Consider the following 23,182-nt stretch of genomic DNA (forward strand, 5'->3'; position numbering starts at 1 on the left):
CCAGTTCCTGCCTCTTTCGACTAGCAAGCGATGTGCCCCCCACCCCATCCCCTGAACCCATCTCCTTCCACATCTCATCTCTACTGTTTTATTAGTATGTGAATTATTTATTTTTCAGCATAAATTTCCAAAGGCACAAGTGAATGTATATGCAACAGTTCTAGAAAATGATGGCAGCAGTAAGTTATTAACTTTTTGGCTTCTTTATTGTCCAAGTTTAAACTTTTCTGCAAGTTTAGTTCTTTAGTTTGTTTTCACCATTACAGCTGAGGCTATTACTGGAACAGTGTTATTCTAAATGTAAGTAATGCTTGCTCAGGTGTAATGTTATATAGAATGTGTTGGTTAACCATTTCTACCTTTTAGCACTTTTTGACAATTACATTGGAATTTAGGTTTGCATAAAATCAGATATTAAAATAAGAGAAGACCCGGCAGGACAAGTGAGACCATAACCCGTGGCCTCTACCTGGGATGTAGCCAGTCCACTTATGCATACCTTTCCTTCTTGGGACACAAAACTCTACTTGTGAAGACCTGTTGAGGCAAGTGGAAATCGAAATCGATCAAAATCAATGGAAATTGTAGCTGTGGCACGTAAGAGAACCATCCGAACGTGGCCGTTGCCAGCGCCGCCCCGACTGGCTCCGTGCACGTGGCATGTAAAAAGCACCATCCGATCGTGGCCGTTTGCCAGCCTCGTCTGGCACCTGTGCCAGTGGCACGTAAGAAGCACCCACTACACTCACGGTGTGGTTGGCGTTAGGAAGGGCATCCAGCCGTAGAAACACTGCCAGATCAGACTGGGCCTGGTGCAACCTTCTGGCTTCCCAGACCCCAGTTGAACCGTCCAACCCATGCTAGCATGGAAAGCGGACGTTAAACGATGATGATGATACAAGCTATAAACCGTCAGTTTTAATGGCAGGGTATGTAATACCTGGGACTCAGTTCTGCAAAAAGAGTTTTAAAGAAACTGGATGAAATTATACAAATAATACTCGAAAAATCTTTTTTCTTATAAAGGACTATTTATTTAGATGACAAGAATGTGCAAGTTATATTCAATTGAATCAGATTTATATACAAATATTCCTTCATTAAAAATGGATTGATTAAGAATATATAGTAATCAGAAAATCCAATGCATTCAGGAAACGATGCAATGAATGAATACAGAATAGCTAAATCTTCCATTGGGTCAACCCAACAGGACTCCTTCGGAAGATTTTCTTTTATCAAGAATTTCTTTTAGTCTTTCCTTCCTTGGACACGCGAAGACCTGTTGAGACAAGTGAAGTCGAAATTGAATTCGAAATCGAACCTCATCCGACGACTGGCACCCATGCCAACCTCCCTTCATTGGACACTAAACTCTGCTTGTGAAGACCTGTTGGAGCAAGTGAAATCAGAATCGAAATTGAACCAATCCTATGACTGGCACCTGGCAGTTGCCAGTTCCGCTGGACTGACTCCTGTACAGGTGGCAAGTAAAGACCCTGTGAAGATGAAGATTTTAAAATAGCGTTGTTAGGGGGACAAACACAGACACACAAACACACACATATATATATACATATATACGATGGGCTTCTTTTAGTTTCCGTCTACCAAATCCACTCACAAAGCTTTGGTCGGCCCAAGGCTATAGTAGAAGACACTTGCCCAAGTTTCCACGCAGTGGGACTGAACCCGGAGCCATGTGGTTGGTAAGCAAGCTACTTACCACACAGCCACTCCTGGCTTTTATATAGTTTATATAAAAATGTCTCTAGAACACTCTAAAGCAGTGGCTCCTAACCTTCTTCAGCCCAGGGACCATTTTTTACTTGAAAAAATTTCTAGGAACCACTTCAACTTTTACTTTATGCTGTTCTATTTTCACACTAATATACATATTGAAAAGGCAAAATAGTTTATTTACACTTTAAAATTTATTTTTGCAAACCAAAGATAAAATTTAAAATTTATTTTAGTAAACAATGATAAACATAAGATATCAAAATCATTTTTCATAAAGTCATTCATTTTTAGTCCATTCAGCTAGTGACTAGCTTGATATTGGTGTTTCTCACACAAGATATAATCAATTTTAATGAACTTATTTAGTCTTAGTCTGAGAGTTCCTCTGCTGTTGAGATTTAATTTATTTCTTTTTTCTACTTAAAATATCTACAACACCTGAAAATGCAGATTCCACCATCCATGTGCTAGGGAAAGAAATGATGCTTGCTTCTACATGTTGAAAAATATTTGGGTGTGATTTATCGACATGTAGGCAAAGACACTTTTTTCAACTCTTCTTCTCAGTTTCATATTCTCTTTCAAATCCAACAACATTTCAGCCAACTCAAAATTATCATCTCCTGACTCATAATTTTATAGGTCTACAAACCAGAGTGGATAACCCATCTTTAATAAATCATTGTATCTTCTCTCAAACTCTACATGAAGACCTTCAAGATGGATAATGCATGTAGCAATGCATTCTAGTGTAGGAACAGTGGTGTTAAAATTTTGAAATGATGCCAAATTTTTTTTTCAAACAGTTTTTTCTAAAATTTTAATTTCCCCATCTACCCTTTTATCTTCTGAGAAGTTAAGCAGATTCACTGTTTTAAAAATATCACTCAAGTTGAATATTTTTGATTTAAACTCAGAAAGTCTTTCCAAAATTTTCTTAGGTGTATCAGCTTGCTTCTTGAAGTTGTAATGAGTCATCTGACTCTTGAACATGAGAAAGTTAATTAATGGTTCCCACAAATTTTCAAGTCTTTCAAGGCTCAAGCCTTTTGACAACCATCTTACTTCTGTGTGAAGCAATAAGATTTTAAAATCTTCGTCTTCACAGAATTGCATAAAAAAAATCTATTATTCACTGAGTTTTATTTGACAAAGTTAATTGCATGTATGGCCCTCCAATATTCTTAGCAACCAAATGCTGTCTGTGGATAATGCAATGTATATAAATAATGTGAGAAGCAACTAATTTCATTCTAGAAACAAAGCCTTTCACTTTTCCAGTCATGGCTGCAGCTCCATCTGATGCAATGTTGATAAAATTAGTCAATGGAATATTTTTATCATTAAAATACTGCATTACTTCATTGAATATATCTTCTCCATTAGTAGTTTCATACAAACTTTTAATGAATAACATTTCTTCCCTTATATCATCTTCATGGATGAATCTGACATAGACCAGAAGGATAGCTTGGTTATGAATTGTGCTATCATCAACCTGGATAGAGAAATTTGTCTTTTGGAGAATTTCCATAATCTTCTCAACAAAATTAGACATTTCATCCTGTCTTCTTGTAATTGTGTTATTTGAAAGTGGAATTGTACTCAGAGTAGATGCAGCATCTTTTTCCAGAACCTCATTTGCACAAGCCATCATAGCAGGCTTGAAAAGTTTCTCACCATAAATCTGAGGTGCTGCAACCTTGGCAATAATTTCAGAGACCAAATAACTTGATTTCAGTGTCTTTGCTTTTTCGGTATTTATCTTCTTTACAAAGTCGGGTAGTTTGATTGGCTGTATTTTCTTTTTATTCTCAAAATATTCCCTACCTTTCAAAACACATAGGTTTTGAGTCTACAGATACAAAACCAAACATGATAAAATCCTCTTTGTAGTTCCTCAGTTTTGCCTTTTTAGCAGTTGGTTCAGATATTATTACAACTGATCTTTAAAAAAAAAAAAGTAATAAATACTTTATTTCTATACATTAAAAATATCAAATTTATTATGAAACTGTTGTGATTGTAAAATTTAAATTATGTAATTCTTGATTGTAATATATTATTAATTATATATTATACATTATTGATTCTTATGGAATAATTATTGAATTTTGTTTTCTTATTATTATTCTGTCTTCATATAAATTATTATTAGCTAACAGTGTCTTTATTATCGAATAATATTGTGTAGCTCTGAAATGGCTTCAATTTTTTTATGGCTACGAATTCTCTGGAGACCACCTGTGGGCCCCAGGGACCACATTGGGAATCACTGCTTTAAAGCATTAATCAATTATGCCGGTGTAACCAGTTCATTTATTGTTAGATGTATTTCCTTGATTCTATTTTCATGTATTTTAAATCTAATGTGGTTGTCTGCCCTTAGTACTTTATTGCATTATCACAGAACAAATAGTTTCTGTGAACTAGCTGATGATTCCTAAAGAAATTCTCATCAGATCATACTATTATGACATGTGTTGTTGGTGTTCTTTCTAATCCATACTCTGGTGCGTCTTAGGTTCAATTTTATCCCAACACTTCTTCCATCAGTGACTGACTTGATATCACCTTCTGCAATACTTTTTCCTCTACAAATGATATCACTTTTATTAATCATAAATATATTTCTCAGCCAATTCATATATGTCAACAAAATGACATTGAGAGTATTTGCCCTGCTTATCATTTATGTATATGTAAACAAAGATAAAAAATATTTTGATTCAACCATCTGCCAGTTTTTAAGATAAGCAAACCAAAATAATGAGTTTGAGCCACTCACCTAATGAGTATTTCTACGAAATTTGGTGAAAATCTGTTGAGCCATTTTCCAGTAATTTTGCAAATACACAGACAAACAGACAATGACAAGCAACTACAATACCCTGCTTTTGCTTATTTGCCTAAGGTAATGATTCTGCAAAGGAATTAACTATCAGAAATATATAAACAGATTTCATGTTATAGTCATTAAGTGAATGAGAGAAAAAAACAAAGGGAATGTTATCTTTAGTGTTAAAAAATACTATCTTGCATTAAATTAATTTTGAATAATAAAAGATGCTTGAAAACTACATTATAGGCGCGGGCATGGCTGTGTGGTTAGGGAGCTTGCTTCCTAACTACATGGTTTCGGGTTCAGTCCCACTGCGTGGCACTTTGGGTAGGTGCCTTCCACTATAGCCCTGAGCGGACCGGAGCTTTGTAATTGAATTCGGTAGGCGGGAGCTACTGCCGTGTGTGTATGTGTGCGTATAGCTGCTCAGTGCCTCTCCGAAAGAGAGAGAGAGGGGATAGAAAAAATATAAAAATTAGAATTTTTAAGAATCTTTTAGACACTGTAGACTTTAATAATTACTTTCTTTTAGTAAAAATTAGATAATTCCTACTAATTAACAGCTTTCTCCATTATGGTATACACGAAGTAAGTTACTAAAGCACACTTCAATGGACAAGGGGTTGAAGGGCACAACACAGGTCAGTGTTGTAAGCTACTTCTGTAGGTTTTCATTTGCAAACAGAGATGAAAGGCCTAACTCACAATTAGAAGAAATTCACGTATAGTTCTTCCTGTCTCTTTTGGATAGATATTGCACATCAAAGGTAAAATTTTGTGGCTGATTTCTTCCTGAACATGTTATTTGTGCCCAAACCATTTTCCAGCTCCAGGAATTCTGGATGGGTATCAAAGACAGATTAGGTGCACTGAGTATATATTTTTAGCTGGGAAATGAGTAAATTAGGGATGTGAGGTGGTTAGAGCGTCATCATCATCATATTTATTTAATGTCTGTTTTCCATGCTTTCATGGGTTGGATGGTTTGACAAGAGCTGGCAAGCCGGAGGGCTGCACCAGGGTCTAACTGTCTGTTACAGCATGATTTCTATGGCTGGATGCCATTCCTAATGTCAACCACTTTGCAGAATGTACTGAGTGTTTTTTTTATATGGCACCAGCACCAGTGCTTTTTACATGGTGCCAGCTCCAGTGTTGAATTAAATCTTGGCTAGCCTTGGACAGTGTAATAGTTAGTTATTTCCACTTTAAGCTGAATCATCATAATCATTTAACGTCCGTTCTCCATGCTAGCATGGGTTGGACGGCTTTGACTGAGGACTGGCAAACCAGATGGCTGCACCAGGCTCCAGTCTTGATCTGGCAGAGTTTCTACAGCTGGATGCCCTTCCTAACGCCAACCACTCCGAGAGTGTAGTAGGTGCTTTCTATGTGCCACCTGCACGGGGGCCAGTCAGGCAGTACTGGCAATGACCTCGCTCAAATCTTTTTACATGTGCCAGTGAAGTGACATTGGTAACGATCACGCTCGAATGGTGCCCTTTTACGTGCCACGGGTACGGAAGCCAGTTGGCTGCTCTGGCAACGATCACGCTCGGATGGTGTTCTTGGCACCCTACTAGCACGGGCACACGTGCCAGTAAGGCGATGCTGGTAACGATCATACTCGCAAAGCCACTCTGTCAACGATCACACTCGTATGGTGCTCTTTGCACCCCCTAGTTGATATTATCTTGTCTTTTACTTGTTTCAGTCATTAGACTGCAGCCTTGCTGAGGCACCACCACCTTGAAGGATTTTTTAGTTGGATGAGTCAACTCCAGTACTTATCTTTTTTTTAAGCCTTGTTCTTATTCTATTGGTCTCTTTTTTGCCAAACTGCTAAGTTACAGGAATTTAAACAAACCCACCAGTGGTTGTCAAGCAGTGGTGAGAGACAAACACAGACACACACCTACACATATATATTAAACAATGGGCTTCTTTCAGTTTTCATTTATCAAATCTATTCACAAGGTTTTGGTTGGCCTGATAGTATAAGAGACACTTGTCCAAGGTGCTGTATTATTTGATTGTTTTGAAATACTTGTACTTTTGGATGAGATATTGTGTTCTCTTTCCTTCTATGTAATCTATTGAGTTTAGCCTGAATACCCCGTAGTAAAATGAGTGAAGGAGGGAAAGGCTTTAGGAAGATGAGATGTGAGGATTACTTGGTGCAGGGGCAAGGCCCAGTATGTAGAGGCATAAACATAATGCTTTTTGGACCTCACTTTAGTCTTAACAAAAGTGTCTCCTTGAGTACAGCAAATTCCCTACACACACACACACACACATATATATATATATACACATACACATAGGTGCTGGCATGGTTGTGTGGTAAGAAGCTCACTTCCAACACATGGTTCTGGTTTCAGTCCCACTGTGGTACCTCAGCAAGTGTCTTTTACTATTCTGAGACCTCCTTCGGTCATGACACTGACCATGGGATTGCACCTAGAAAGCAACCCTCCCAGGCACAAGTCCGGGCAAGGTTGTTTATGGAAGACCAGCAGTCGCCTAAGCCTTGTGAGTGGATTTGGTAAACAGAAACTGAAAGAAGCCCATTGTATTTATATAATGCTTGTGTGTGCTTGTCCCCCTCCACCACTTGACAACCATTGTTTGGTGTGTTTACACCCCCGTAACTTAGTAATTCAACAAACGCTATTGATTGAATAAGTACTGGGCAAAAATAGAATGAGTATTTGAGTCAATTCATTCAACTAAAAATTCTCCGAAGCAGTGCCCCAGCATGGCCACAGTCTGTTGACTGAAACAAGTAAAAGATAAATGAATACATATATATATTCATTACCATTCAGTCTTGTTACTTGATATCCAAATCCGCTTTACCATGCTTGTATGGATCAGAGTGAATTTGTTAGGCCATATACCCCTCTCGTTGGCAACTCACCGGTGGCACGTTAAGAGCACCAACCGATCATGACCGCTGCCAGACTCCCCTGGCACCTGTGCCGGTGGCACGTAAAAAGCACCCACTACACTTGCGGAGTGGTTGGCGTTAGGAAGGGCATCCAGCTGTAGAAACACTGCCAGATCAGACTGGGCCTGGTGCAGCCTCCTGGCTTCCCAGACCCCGGTCGAACCGTCCAACCCGTGCTAGCGCGGAAAACGGATGTTAAACGATAATGATGATGATGATGATAATATTTACTTTTGGCCAGACTGGAAATGTGCAACACTGCTTGGATGATGGTGATGCTCGTTTACAGCCATATGATAAAACAAAGGCTCATACACACACATTTATATATAATGGACTTCTTTTAGCTTCTGTTTATCAAATACACTCACCTGGCTTTGGTTGGCCTGAGGTTAGGACTGATCCTGATATGATGTAGGTGGGAAGCAAGCTTAACCATTCGGCTCTGCCTATGTATATAATGATTGGTGGCGGGCTGGCAGAAACGTTAGCACACCGGGCGAAATGCGTAGCCGTATTTCATCTGCCGTTACGTTCCGAGTTCAAATTCTGCCGAGGTCGACTTTGCCTTTCATCCTTTCGGGGTCGATTAAATAAGTACCAGTTATGCACTGGGGTCGATATAATCGGCTTAATCCATTTGTCTGTCCTTGTTTGTCCTCTCTGTGTTTAGCCCCTTGCGGGTAGTAAAAAAATAGGTATATAATGATTGCAAAGCAAGAGGTATGGCATGCATGCATGTCTATGTTAGCATGTGTGTGTGTGTGCATTTGCACATGCATGCACGCACTTTCAAAATGCAAAACTAGTTGTCACAGACAAATGTATGAGATCTGCAATGTTGTGAATATTTACATATAGTTATATAAGTAAAAGCACCATCCGTTCGTGGTCGTTGCCAGCCTCACCTGGCCCCCGTGCCGGTGGCACGTAAAAGCACCATCCGATCGTGGCCGTTGCCAGCCTCACCTGGCCTCCGTGCCGGTGGCACGTAAAAAGCACCATCCGTCCATGGCCGTTTGCCAGCCTTGTCTGGCACCTGTGCTGGTGGCATGTAATAAGCACCCACTACACTCACGGAGTGGTTGGCGTTAGGAAGGGCATCCAACCGTAGAAACATTGCCAGATCAGACTGGGCCTGATGCAGCCTTCTGGCTTCACAGACCCCAGTTGAACCGTCCAACCCATGCTAGCATGGAAAGCGGACGCTAAATGATGATGATGATATATCTTTTTGTTGTTGTTGTTGTTAACTTGTCTGTTGTCATATCAGAAAAAGTGATAAAGATGGAAACAGTTATTGAAATAACTGAACAATTGTTTTAATGTGATGCCCATCCCTGGCCTAGCCTCATTACAATGAAATCAGAATGCTGCTTGCTATTCAGCCAGATCAGATTCCATCAGAAAAGCTTGGGTTGGAATAGCATTGTAATCCGTTACTAACCTTCCTTACGTACATCCTGAAATAGTAGTTCTGTGTGTTTCTATTTCCTGAAGGGACTTGAGTGTATCCCAGTTACCATTATATTTTCAAGTGACCAACCAAATTTTTTACTGTTTAGTTCCTGTCATACTAAGCATATTGACATGTATTTTATTCATTACCATGCTTCACATGATACTTATGTATAAAATATATTCAAAGATCATGTTAGAATTTGTGAGAATAAAGTGAAATGAAATTACTTTTACTGGATATCAATGCCTTGATGATGATGATTATATATTCAGCTTGCCATATGCTTAACTCTAGTGTATTACTATTCATGAAGTGTACCATAAAAGTAGTTTAGTTACCAGTTTGGAATTATCAGGTCATTCCATAAGTTCTGTCCGATTTTTACCTTTTTTTAAATTGAATGAAATTTGATAGCATTTTAGAATGTCTGATGGAATTAGAAATTGTTTTTATGCAATTGTGTACATTTAAACTAATTAAATATTATTTTACAGAATAATAGAATTAAAATTTCTTTGATTAAAACCCTTTCTAACATGGAAGTGTCCGAAGAGCATTTGAGGCACATAATGCTTCATGAGTACAAAAAAAGGAAACTCTGCAGCCAAAGTGACTTGAAACATACACTCAGTTTATGGGAAAGAATGCTTGAATGAAAGAACTTGCAGAAGATGGTTTGCAAAATTCAGAAGTGGAGATTTCAGCCTTGAAGTTGATATCGAACAGGACGTCCAGTTGAGTTTGAGGATAACCTCCTTGAGGCATTAATTGAAGAAAATCCTGCATTGCCAGTTGAAGAATTGGCAAAAAGCTTAGTTCAAACCATACTACTATTCATCGTCATCTTCAACAACATGGAAAGGTTCCTAAACTTGGAAAATGGATGCGTCATGAATTGTCCAAAAGCAAATCCCGAGTTGACATCTGCTTTTCTCTCCATTCTCGTGAACTCATTTCACCCTTTTTGGATAAACTTGTGACTGGTGATGAAAAATGGATCTTCTAGCAAAATGTTAAACGTCATAAACAGTGGCTTGGTAAAAGGGAAAAAGCTCAACCACAACTGAGAAGAGAACTTCATGGAAAAAGGTTCTTCTCTCTCTCTGGTGGGATTGCAAATGAGTAATTCACTTTGAATTGTTACCACCTAATGCAACAATCAATGCTCAAGTCTACTGTCAGTAAGTAGAGCATTTGAACCAATCTTTGAAGGAAAAAAGACCTGCTTTAGTGAATCGAAAAGGAGTGATGTTTCATCAGGACAATGTGTGACCCCACACTGCAAAGATCACATCACAGAAGATCGAAGAGCTTGGTTGGACAAAAGTTCCTCATCTACCTTATTCTCCCAACCTTGCCCCTTCAGACTACGATTCGTTTCGTAGTTTACAGAATCACTTGGGGGACATAACTTTCGCAAGCCAAGAGGAGATCGAAACTGACATTTCAGAGTTCTTCACTTTGAAACCAGAAGAGTTTTACATTAATGGGATTAAAAAGCTTGTAAATAGATGGAAGGAAGTCATAGATAATCAGGGAAAGTATATTGATGATTAAATTTCAATTAAATATAAAATTTGATCACTTGTTTTCTTTATTCAAAATTTGGACAGAACTTATTGGGAGAGCAGGCAAAAGTTATGAGCATTGTCCCTCTCTTCTAGATTAATTTATTAATAACTTATTTTGAGGTTGCTGGTGTATGATAATATCAGTAATACTCCTCATATTAGATACAAGATATACATGTAAACACACACATAGATGTATATATATATATACATGCCAAAATGTATACACTTCAGATTGAGTTATTCATCATATATGTCAAAAAATTACAGAAGAGATTCTTATCCACAAACAATGGATTTTTGTAATTTTATTATGGGTACGAATCAAAACAATTGTATGTAATTTGTATTCAATATTTAGCATGGAAAGCGGATGTTAAACAATGATGATGATTATATAAAATAGACTTGTATGTGTATTCGCTTTTCACACAAAAAAAGCTGATCAAATTGCTTCCATACTTGGGACGCATGAATAATTTGACCTCGGATACATAACAGAGTCTTCAGTTTTTTTTTTTTTATCGAAAATAAATAATATTGCTTTCTACACCATTCTCAAATACAATCTTTGTCATTTAATCGAATACAACACAACAGAAACACAGAGGTAGCTGCAGTATTAATAACTTGATTATTATAAAACTCTCTATGAAGATGCGCATCATTAATGTTAAGTACAGGGGAACAACTAGTGTCGCACTCCCTTCTGTCCCTTCTTCTGTTCCTGACATCAACATTGGAAAAAAAAGCAACCTGACCAAACTACCACCTGCACCCTTTACAGTGAATCCCATGTCTGATTTCTGCTGTTGTCTTTCTAGACTATCTACATAGTTGCTTTGATGTGAACACCACTACAGATTAGCAATTTATTTGGGAAAACTCCTTGTGTTTGAACTTGCATCCTTCCTTATCCATTAAACTATAAGACAGAAATCACTTTTCAAAGCTGGGGGTCTTTCAATTCTCTTTGTAACTTAAACTGCCCATCTTAATTGTTGTTTAGGATTCTAGGGCAGCAAGCTGGCAGAATCGTTAGCACGTCAGGCGAAATGTTTAGCGGTATTTCGTCAGCCACTACGTTCTGAGTTCAAATTCTGCCAAGGTCGACTTTGCCTTTCATCCTTTCAGGGTCAATAAATTAAGTACCAGTTACGCACTGGAGTCAATGTAATCGACTGAATCCTTTTGTCTGTCCTTGTTTGTCCCCTCTGTGTTTAGCCCCTTGTGGGTAATAAGGAAATATAATTGCTGTTTATAGTTATGTGCAAAATCTATGGTTGGTCTTCCTAACTGTTAAAACTGTCTTGTGATTTATTAGGAAACTGAAATGTTCTTTTGACATTTTGTCATATATATATATATATATATATATTTGTTTTTAAAAAATCATTTCTACAAAAATCTGATGCTCACATTTGAAATTTAATCTTTTTTTTTTCTAGTTCTTGCAGCTGCTATCACTGCTGCATCTGTAGCTTTGGCATATGCTGGCATTGAGATGTATGATTTGGTTGTTAGTACTAGTGTGGTAAGTATATTTCAAATGATTTTAACACTAACAGTCCACATTATAGGAAGGGCACAGGCAATAAATTGACCCCAAATGAAGGAAGTCAACTCTAGTGGGATTTCAGCTAAGACAGTTAAGGGCCAGTTACCTTTTGTCTAGTTGCAGAATTGGTCTTCTAGGGAAGGAAATTGAATTAAATCAGTTGAATATGAATGACATCTGAGACTGTTGTAAGGAACAATCTGCCTGTGCTAGTAGGGTGTCAAGAACACCATCCGAGCGTGATCGTTGCCAGAGCAGCCATCTGGCTTCTGTACCCATGGCATGTACAAGGGCACCATTCGAGCGTGATTGTTACCAATGTCGCTTCACTGGCACATGTAAAAAGATTCGAGCAAAGTCATTGCCAGTACCGCCTGACTGGCCCCCGTGCAGGTGACACGTAAAAAGCACCTACTACACTCTCGGAGTGGTTGGCGTTAGGAAGGACATCCAGCTGTGGAAACTCTGCCAGATCAAGACTGGAGCCTGGTGCAGCCATCTGGCTCGCCAGCCCTCAGTCAAAATCGTCCAACCCATGCTAGCATGGAAAGCGGACGTTAAACGATGATGATGATGATGATAACATTTCTGCCAGCCCCATTCATTGCTCAACACCCTAATAATAAAAAGTAATTGTGTCTAACATAGGTTCAAGGACAGAAATATGGAAGGGAATTAGTTCTTTAACTCTTTAGCATTTAAACCGGCCATATCCGGCCAAAAGTATTCTGCCCGTTTTATGTTCAAACTGGCCAGATCTGGTCTCTCACACCAACCCTACAATATCGTTTTAAAAATTAACAGCTACCTCATCAAAATCTCATAGCTACAAGATAATGAATGATTAATTCAAAACAATGTAGATAAAGAAGCATTAATTTTGGCAGAATAATGCGAACCCTAAAGGGTTAAACCAACCCAGTACTTAATCATATCACCACCTAGAAAGATGAAAGACTAAGTTGAACTCAGTGGAATTTGAACTCATAATGTAAAGAGCAACAAAAAATACCGATGTGCTACCAGTTTTGCGAAAGCATCACTCTATATAGTAAATGGTAGCCACAAATCGCCTCTGATTGGAGAGATGTATTATCAGAATATTCCATAAATTAATGCGTGATTTGAGAAAGATAAACTCTTATGGTTAGTAATTTAAGAACATGACTAACCTCAATTTTGTTAATGTTTTCTTAATATGGTGTTGTTGAGAAATTTTATTAAATTCCAGTATTTCGTGTAGATTTAAGTATTGTCCTCAAAATGTCTCCTTTTGACATTTTTTTCTTTATTCTTTTGCATTCATATTTCATGATTTGGACAAGTGTTTCTACAGCTCTTGTATCATAGCTAAGTGAATGTGTTGCTGAATTTGATTCTACTACGTTCTTAACAAGTTATTATTATTATACTATTTATATTTTATTTTATGTATTTACATTTATCATCATCATCATTGTTCGACCGTGATCGAGACAATGGAATTTACCATGCTACGCCAGACTTCACGGTCCATCATAGCATTTCGGAGGTCCTGTTGCTGGATGCCTGTATCCCTGGAGATTACATCAGGGTAGGAGAGTGTGTGCCCTCTGTTATCGTGAGTAGATGGCTTCCAGAGGAGAAGAGTAGAAATTGCCTCGTTTACAGCTCTACAACAATGTCCAGCAAACTGGACTCTCCTACCTTTCACAAGAGATGACACAGGTGGTAGTTTCCCATATACTTGCATTTTGGTTGGATGACGCTTCCTCGAGAGATTTTGAGCTCTCATAAGGAGGCGAGTGTAGGTTCCATCCAACCACCTCTCAAGCTTCTTTGATAACGTCCAGGTTTCTGAGCCATATAGTAGAATTGGTTCGACTGTGGCTTTGAAGATTTCAAGTTTGAAGTCTCTACTTACATTTCTACCAACATAAGCACAGACATTGCTGTGTAGTAACAAGTTCACTTCTCAACCACATGGTTTCGGGTTCAGTCCCGCTGCGTGGCACTTTGGGCAAGTGTCTTCCTGCTATAGTCTCAGGTCAGCCAAAACCTTATGAGCAGATTTGGTTGATGGAAACTAAAAGAAGCCTCGTGTGTGTGTGTGCATATGATATGTCACTGTCATGCAAGTGGTGTCCTTTGTTTCCAGTCTTCTGAAACATCTGGTCGTGGGAAAACAGATGAAGATTGGTGACATGAAGGGCATAAGACAATAGAAAATCTGCCTCAACAAATTCCATCCAACCGATGGGAGCATGATAAAATAGATATTAGACAAGGAAGATAGAAATATAAGCATCGGGTAGACAGGAATTCGGATGCCTCCCTACTGTAATTACCCCCATATTACATGACTTCAACAAAGTCCCTTTATCACATACCTTACATTCACAGACACTTCTGTGTTATAGATCATATTAATCATACAGAATATTTCAATTTAATTTTCTGGTAAAAATAATATAGGGGATAAAATTTTAGGAGTCTTTTATGTATACTTTATACCTACAGTAACCTTTTAGCATTCAGATTATCTGTCAAATGCAATGCTTATTCATTCACATTATTTCGAATTAACCATGAATTATCTTGCAACTTCAAGATTATGATGATGTGATTGTTTATTTTTAGAATAACATTGTAGGGTTGGTGTGAGAGGCCAGTTTGAACGTAAGACATTTAGAATATTTGGGCCAGATATGGCTGGTTCAAATGCTAATGGATTAAGAGATAATCTCTATATATGCAGTTTTTGAAACACAGCTTAAGAAAAGATTCTTTTGTTTGAATGACATGATACTGAATGAGTTTGTTTGACTTTTAATTGGGTACAATATGAAATTGTAGTGTAGAAGATTTTCCTTCAGTATATTTGTATCATTCATTTACATAACTTTTCTTTTCAGCGTATTTCCAATAAATGCATCTTATTGGATCCAAGCAGAGAAGAAGAGTTCAAACCACAGGTATGTTGTTTTTCCAAATTGTTCCTCAATTTTATAGATGATTCTTTTTTTTCTTTCTTTTATCTTAATCTTTCTATAAAATTACGGAGATGTACTTGCATAGCAAGTGATTTGATCTGAGATTGTGTGCTGGAACGAAAACAATTGCAGCGTAGAAGGTGTTTGTAAGCCATTTAAGAAACACACAAAAGCCGTTCGATTCACTTCAACGTTTAAGTTTAATTTGTCAAAATATTTTCGTCGCTATAAGACCACGACCTGTTCACTGACAGATGCAGCATGGATTTTTGTCAGTGAACAGGTTGCGGTCTTATAGCGACGAAAATATTTAGACAAATTAAACTTAAATGTTGAAGTGAATCGAACGGCTTTTGTGTGTTTCTTAAATGGCTTACAAACACCTTCCACGCTGCAATTGGTTTCTTTGAAATCCATTATGTAAATTCTGGATATACTAAATATGTACCTCAAACATCCACAAAGTCAAAAAGCTGCAAAACGATAATTAAACATGGCTCCTCAAATGTTTGGGGACATCCTTAGAAGTAGTTCATAGCTTCCATTACCTTGATAAGTAAGTTAGCAGTGAGGGAGGATTCTCTGAAAGCATAGTTGCCAGAATAAGAACAGGCTGGGCAAAGTTCGGAGAGCTACTATCTTTGTTGGTAACAAAGAGCCTTTCCCTCAGAGCGAAAGGCTGACTGTATAATGCTCGTGTACAGACAGCTATGCTACATGGCAGTGAAACATGGGCTGTGACTACTGAGGACATGTAAAAGCTTGAAAGAAATGAATTCAGCATGCTCTGTTGGATGTTCAATATCAGTGTAAATGTTTTAGGGTGAGATTGGGAATAAGAGGAATCAGATGTAGTGTGTGAGAGAGAGGACTATGCTAGAATGGTCATATGTGTATGGGTGAGGACAGCTGCTTAAAGAAATGCTGACCTCTACCAGTGGAGAGAACCTGTGGGATAAGTCAACCTAGGAAGACATGGGACAAAGTGGTGAGAAATGATCTTAGGATGTTGAGCCTCACATAGATAATAAGGGACTGAGACTTATGATTAACTATGCTCAAAAAGACACTGCAAGCTAAGTAAAATTATGGCCATCCATACATACAAGCATGTCCTTTACAACCATGCCCTCCCCCTCTCATACACATACACGCATATTCTGTCCTCTGTCAAAACTTCCCCACAACCCATCTTCCCACCACCTATGATAACCACATGCTACAGGTCCCTCCCTTCTCCTTCATGCTCCTATCTAGACACTTACCACGTCCTCACATATCTCTCATTCTCTCCTCAGCCAACCCAATATCTCTCACCATCACTTATTATTTTTCCCCATCTCTAAACATTTCCCCTCACCCTCTTATGAAATATTCTCTTCTGTCCTCTCTGTACTACTTGTATCCCCTGCTCACTGTTTCCTGTGGGAGGTAGGTCCTGATGCATCTCCAACACCATTTCTTTCTCTCTCTCTTACTCACTGTCTCTCTATTTTTCTCTCTCACTCTATCTCCTCTGTAGTAAGACACCTGTTTCTATCCTATTATACACAAACCTCTCACCTGGCACAAAACCTCAGTACCAGCCCCTCTTGCAATCAAGAGGCTTTTCTTTTGCAAGTTACTTGATCGTGCTGGTATTGGTGCCACATAAAAAAAACCCAGTAAAGCACTTCGTAAAGTGCTTTATTATAAAGGCATGCAACAATAGAAACCTTGCCAAAGCAGACAATGAAGCCTGATGTAGTTCTCTGGCTTGCCAGCTCTTGTCAAACCGTCCAACCCATGCCAGCATGGAAAGCAGACCATTTGTGTTTACTTATGTGTGTGTTTTTGTGTATAGCCTTGCCTTGAAACCATTTGATGATTGCAAATGAGAATCACTGTCATACGAGTGATGTCATTCATTTCCAGTCTTCCATGGAAAGCGTATCTGATCATAGATAATATTCCTTGCTTGGAATCAGGTGAGGGTTGGCAACAGGAAGGGCATCTGGATGTAGAAAATCTGCCTCAATAAATTCTGTCTGACCCATGCCTGCATGGAAAAGTGAACAGTAAATGATGATGATGATGATGTATATTGTAAGTAAATTTGAGGTTTATTACAATTTAGTGGTCATAGCATTTACATGCCAACAGTTGGGCCAAGCTGTCTCTGGGTCACTTAGAATTGTAATAATTGTAGCAGTGGTATACCACTGCCACGAGATGAAGTGTGGACACTACAAGAAACCAAAATGTTTTGTTAAAGTGTGTATGAGAATGTGGCAGTCATGAATTTCCAGAGGGAGTGCTAAGTTGGGATGGTAGTAGTATATGTTTGTGAGCGTGTGCATGTGTAAGTGTGGATCTAATAGGTCAGTAATAGCAGGATGTAGGATCAGGAGATTGTGTGTGTGTGTGCAGAAGATAAATAAAGTGAGAGTTGATAGATAAACATCAGAAATTGTCTTCATGGTAATTAAGATGTCAATAACATTAAATTCCATTTAAACGCAGTAAATCCAGTAATGGTTTCTTGATTGCTGTATTTTACTTTGATGATTTGGATAAAGATCGTTTTTGAATTCTGTATCTTAATTATGTAACTCTATAAATAATTTCAAATTTTAGCACAATGCCAGTAATTTGGAGAGAAGAGATAAGTTGATTATATCAACCCCCAATGTTCAGCTAATACTTATTTCTTCGACCTCAAAAAAATGTAAAGCAAAGTTGACCATGGTAATATTTGAACTTGGAATATAAAGACAGACAGAATGCTTAGTAGCATTTTGCTCAGCATGCTAATGATTCTGCCAGTTGGCCGTCTTCAGTTCTATAAATAACAACACTTACTCTTTTACTTGTTTCAGTCATTTGACTGCGGCCATGCTGGAGCACCGCCTTTAGTCGAGCAAATCGACCCCGGGACTTATTATTTGTAAGCCCAGTACTTATTCTATCGGTCTCTTTTGCCAGAACCGCTAAGTTACGGGGACATAAACACACCAGCATCGGTTGTCAAGCAATGCTAGGGGGACAAACACACACACACAAACACACACACATGCACATATACATATATACGACGGGCTTCTTTTCAGTTTCTGTCTACCAAATCCACTCACACGGCATTGGTCGGCCCGGGGCTATAGCAGAAGACACTTGCCCAAGATGCCACGCAGTGGGATTGAACCCTGAACCATGTGGTTGGTTAGCAAGCTACTTACCACACAGCCACTCCTGCTTTTTATTCTTATGTATGTTTGTTTGTCTGAGTAAGATTGTAGTACTCCCATCTTAACATGTGTTTACTAGCTGGTTGTGAACAATGGATTTGCATCAAGGTCATTTGTTTACAGTCCACTGTAAAAGCATATCTTGGTGTTTTTGGCATGTCTCAATATGTTACAAGGCCTTTGTAAACAAAAAGCTAAGTCATATCCTGTTCTTTGTTTCCAGTGTTTCACACAAACATGTCTTGGCTGTTTATTGTTTCATAGACTAGTGGATTGTTAGCCTGCTTGAAAACAGTTGGGGGTTGGTGTTGGGAAAGGCATCTGGGATCTTATCTGTTTGAACAGCAGTTTTAAACATAATTTCTAGGTAACTAAACACTTTTAAACTTCGTATACTGGTAGAATGTGTTTATAAAACATCTTTTTCTCTTGGCTTCATTGAGAAAATTCTATAGTTTGTAAGATATTTGTTGTTTTTTTTCTTCAATTTCTGCAATTTCAACTAAACAGTGACGTCTATTGAGTTAAAAGCATTCTGTGCCGTATGAATATGTCCCTCGTTTAAGAAACAGATTGGGTTTATTTACATTTGTGAAGAAAAAAAGATACCCTTCCCCCACTCCTAACCCTAAAAGAGATTGAAATGCAATAAATCGGTTCTAGGGTCATAATTATGGGTGACAATTTCATATGACACCGCTAGAAAAAACTGCCGTTCAAACCGAGAAGATCCAGCATCTGACCATAGAAAACTTTACCCCAACATGCTCTCATCTGACTCATGCAAGTATGGAAAAGTAGACATAAAAAAAATTATGAGGGTGATAATATATGCATACAAATTCGTGTGCATGCATATAGATATAATGTATTAGTATAAGTATCACTGTTGGTTAAGAAATTTGATTCACAACTACGATGTTTCAAATTTGTTTCCACATTGTGGTATTGTGATTAGGTGTGGAGGCGCAATGGCCCAGTGGTTAGGGCAGCGGACTCACGGTCATAGGATTGCGGTTTCCCAGACCGGGCGTTGTGAGTGTTTATTGAGCGAAAAACACCTAAAGCTCCACGAGGCTCCGGCAGGGGATGGTGGTGATTCCTGCTGTACTCTTTCACCACAACTTTCTCTCACTCTTACTTCCTGTTTCTGTTGTACCTGTATTTCAAAGGGCCGGCCTTGTCACTCTCTGTGTCACGCTGAATATCCTCAAGAACTACATTAAGGGTACACGTGTCTGTGGAGTGCTCAGCCACTTACACGTTAATTTCACGAGCAGGCTGTTCCGTTGATTCGGATCAACTGGAACCCTCGTCGTCGTAACCGATGGAGTGCGTCCATCCTTCCATTATGATAAGGTGTGTTCTACTGTCACCTCTGGCTGACCCAATGCCTTGTGAGTGGACTTAATAGACAGAAACTGTAGAAAGCTTGTTGCATGTGTGGCATACCTGTGTCTGCCAGTTGCCTTGATGTCTGCACATTGTGTATAAATCAGAGTCAGTGCCTTTACAACAGCTTTGTTTACAATTTCCACAGAAACACATTCAGCCATTGAGCTGTTCATTGTTCAAAGGCAAATAATAACTTACTCGGAAACAATTGAGGGTTGCTGACAGGAAGAGCATCCAGCTGCAGAAAAAACTGCCTCTGTAACTAATGCTCTGTTGAACCTTGTATCTCAACATCCTGAGAGTTGCTGTTCTAGGAAGAAAGGACTAGTCATGGTACTTGGTACAGGGTCTGGTAGGACTCGATACAGCAGGGGTGATTGAGGAGTGCGGATGAGTTGTGAAAATGTGAGACCAGCTAGCTTTGAGGGACATAGGGGCCATTGTAGTAGTGATATAAAAGACAAAGAAAGGAGACGCCAATCATCCAGGATCTTTCTCTGAATGTGGTTTAGGATGTCTGATGTGGAAGCAGCACTTTATTGTGGGCTTCATTTGAACCTTAAAAAATGTAAGCACTTGTGAGGGGCTAAAATATTTTCTGGCCCTGAAGAGAAAGGTCTGTCTTTGGGATGTAGTCTTAGCTGTCCTAAGAATGTGCTGTCACCACGGTAGATCCTCAGTGATTAGGAGGACTCTGAGTGCCTTTCATGTTTAGTGAGGGAGGATGTGGTGTGGAAAAGTTTTCTGTGTATGATGAGTTGTTTTGCTGTTATAATGTAGATTCAGCATGAGGTTTTCTCAGCTGCCTGTGGGTAATTCATGGTTGAGGAAACTTAGCTGGGAGTAATGGGTTATGTCATCTGCAGATGAGTGGCATTGTTGGATGTGTAGGTCATTGATACAGAGAATGAAGAGAGTAGGTGACAAAACTGAACCCTGGAGAACACCAGAGTTGATAGAGAGTAGGATAGAAAAAGCTCTATCAACATAATGCAGTTAAAGCTATCAGATATGAAGCTATGGAGATGGGCACAGAATGCTTTTTACCTCAATAGACGTCAGTGATTGGTTGAAATTGTAGAAATTGAAGAAAAAAAACAACAAATATCTTACAGACTATAGAATTTTCTCAATAAAGCCAAGAGAAAAAGATGTTTTATAAACACATTCTACCAGTAGACTAAGTATAAAATTTTTTAGTTACCTAGAAATTATGTTAAAAGCTGCCGTTCAAGAATTTGACACTTAAAATTTCACTCCAAATTTTAAATTGTTTGTATTGTCATATTCAGTAATACTATTATGATCTATTTTCATGATATTGCACTACATAGGCGCAGGAATGGCTGTGTGGTAAGTAGCTTGCTTACCAACCACATGGTTCCAAAGTTCAGTCCCACTGCGTGGCACCTTGGGCAAGTGTCTTCTACTATAGCCTCGGGCCAACCAAAGCCTTGCGAGTGGATTTGGTAGGCGGAAACTGAAAGAAGCCCGCTGCATATATGTATATATATATATATACATGTTTGCGTGTATGTTTGTGTGTCTGTGTTTGTCCCCCTAGCATTGCTTGACAACCGATGCTGGTGTGTTTACATCCCCGTAACTTAGCGGTTCAGCAAAAGAGACCGATAGAATAAGTACTGGGCTTACAAAGAATAATTCTCGGGGCCGAGTTGCTCGATTAAAAGCGGTGCTCCAGCATGGCTGCAGTCAAATGACTGAAACAAGTAAAAGAGTAAAGAGTACATACTCTAGAAATTTATTGTTTGTACTAATTAAATATATATATACATTTATGAATACACTTACTTCATGTTCTTGTTTACAGAAAGAAGTGAATGAAAACAATGCAAGTCTCACAGTTGCCTATATGCCATCCTTGAATCAGATATCAGCTCTAACTTCCAGTGGTGAATGTGTGTTGGAAATGATAACGAAGGTAAGACATTCTGCTAGTGTTTGTTATTCAATTATGTTTCCTTTGAAATTAGTTCAAGAAAACCTCTTTTGGTTTAAGTGCATAACTTTTCTGTTAGTAATAGCAGGAACTGGTGTTAGTTCATCTGATTCATGTCAGCTGCACCTTATCTTACCGTTTGAAGGAAAGAAACATGTCAACTGGACCACAGTTATAGCTTACTTTTAATTTCTTATCCCAGTATCACATTTGTTCCTGGAATCATTAATAATTTAAGATCACCTCTATTTCATGTATGTATAGGCATTTCTTAAATATTTAAAATTAAACATTAACCCTTTCGTTACTGAATTTATTTTGAGATGCTCTGTGTTTCTTTCAATTACTTTAAATATAACAAAGAATTTAGTAAAATAACTTAGTTATCATTCAGCTAGTGTTAGGAACATAAATTTTGACTAAGGTTTGGTGGAAGATTTTAATTAAAAACTTATGAATACAAAACATTTGTACTCAGAGCCGGTTTCAGCCGGGTTGGTAACAAAAGGGTTATGCATCTATAGAATGAAAATATGCTTGAAATGTTTAAATTCTGACATGTCAGAAACTGAGCAGCTGCAAATTTTGGAACCTTTCAAGATTGTCCAAAAGTATTATTTTGATATTTTTGGTTCATTCAAACCTTTCCGAATGGTTGTCATCAAATCATTCGTCATGGAGTTGCAAAGCAAGCTTTTTAACGACATAGCGATACCTGTAATATTTTTTTATCTTTTAGATTATCATCTTAAAAGCACCATCCGAATCGTGGCCGATGCCAGTGCCGCCTCGACTGGCTTCCGTACCAGTGGCACGTAAAATGCACCAATCCGACCGTGGCCGTTGCCAGCCTCGCCTGGCACCTGTGCAGGTGGCACGTAAAAAGCACCCACTACACTCACGGAGTGCTTGGCGTTAGGAAGGGCATCCAGCTGTAGAAACATTGCCAGATAAGACTGGAGCCTGGTGCAGCCTCCTGGCTTCCCAGATCCCTGGTCGAACCATCCAACCCATGCTAGCATGGAGAACGGACGTTAAACGATGATGATGATGATGATGATGATCTTACTATTTAGTTGTATTTTCGATATCACCAAAAATCATATTCTCGTTATTCAGTTTCTGAAAACTTATTTTCTTCCTCTTTCTTGCAGGCCATTAAGCTATGTATTGACAGTTGCCAACAAATTTACCCTGTCATTCAACACTGCCTAATCAAGTCAAAAGGATTTGATCAATAAATGTTATTGAATTTTTTAAATTCTTTTTCGTTTTAATTATTTTTAGTATGAAAAATTTGGTATTTCCTAAAATATATTCAGATTTCTGAGGATATTATAAAAACAACCAAATTGTATGTAAACACATTTGCAGTTATCAACAATTCATACAGCATGTACAAATGTATGTCTCATATATAAACATATTAGCTACATATGTGAAACACTATGACAGGGTAGGACCACTGTCTCTCTCATGATTCAGACAAAGACATTGATTTTTTT

General features: G+C 38.4%; 1 protein-coding gene across 1 annotated transcript in view; it reads left to right on the forward strand.

Annotated features, from left to right (window-relative positions):
- LOC115209682 (exosome complex component MTR3) overlaps nucleotides 1-22,938 on the forward strand; it is a 36,658-nt gene extending 13,720 nt beyond the window's left edge. Inside the window, exons 5-9 of the mRNA XM_029778158.2 lie at nucleotides 119-179; nucleotides 12,017-12,102; nucleotides 15,021-15,080; nucleotides 21,549-21,659; nucleotides 22,832-22,938. Of these exons, the coding sequence (XP_029634018.1) occupies nucleotides 119-179; nucleotides 12,017-12,102; nucleotides 15,021-15,080; nucleotides 21,549-21,659; nucleotides 22,832-22,918 (405 nt within the window). The 3' untranslated portion in view covers nucleotides 22,919-22,938. The remainder of the gene's footprint in view (nucleotides 1-118; nucleotides 180-12,016; nucleotides 12,103-15,020; nucleotides 15,081-21,548; nucleotides 21,660-22,831) is intronic.
- Nucleotides 22,939-23,182: the final 244 nt, after the last annotated feature.

The sequence above is a fragment of the Octopus sinensis genome, linkage group LG3, assembly GCF_006345805.1.
Source record: "Octopus sinensis linkage group LG3, ASM634580v1, whole genome shotgun sequence".
Taxonomy (NCBI): Eukaryota; Metazoa; Mollusca; class Cephalopoda; order Octopoda; family Octopodidae; genus Octopus; species Octopus sinensis.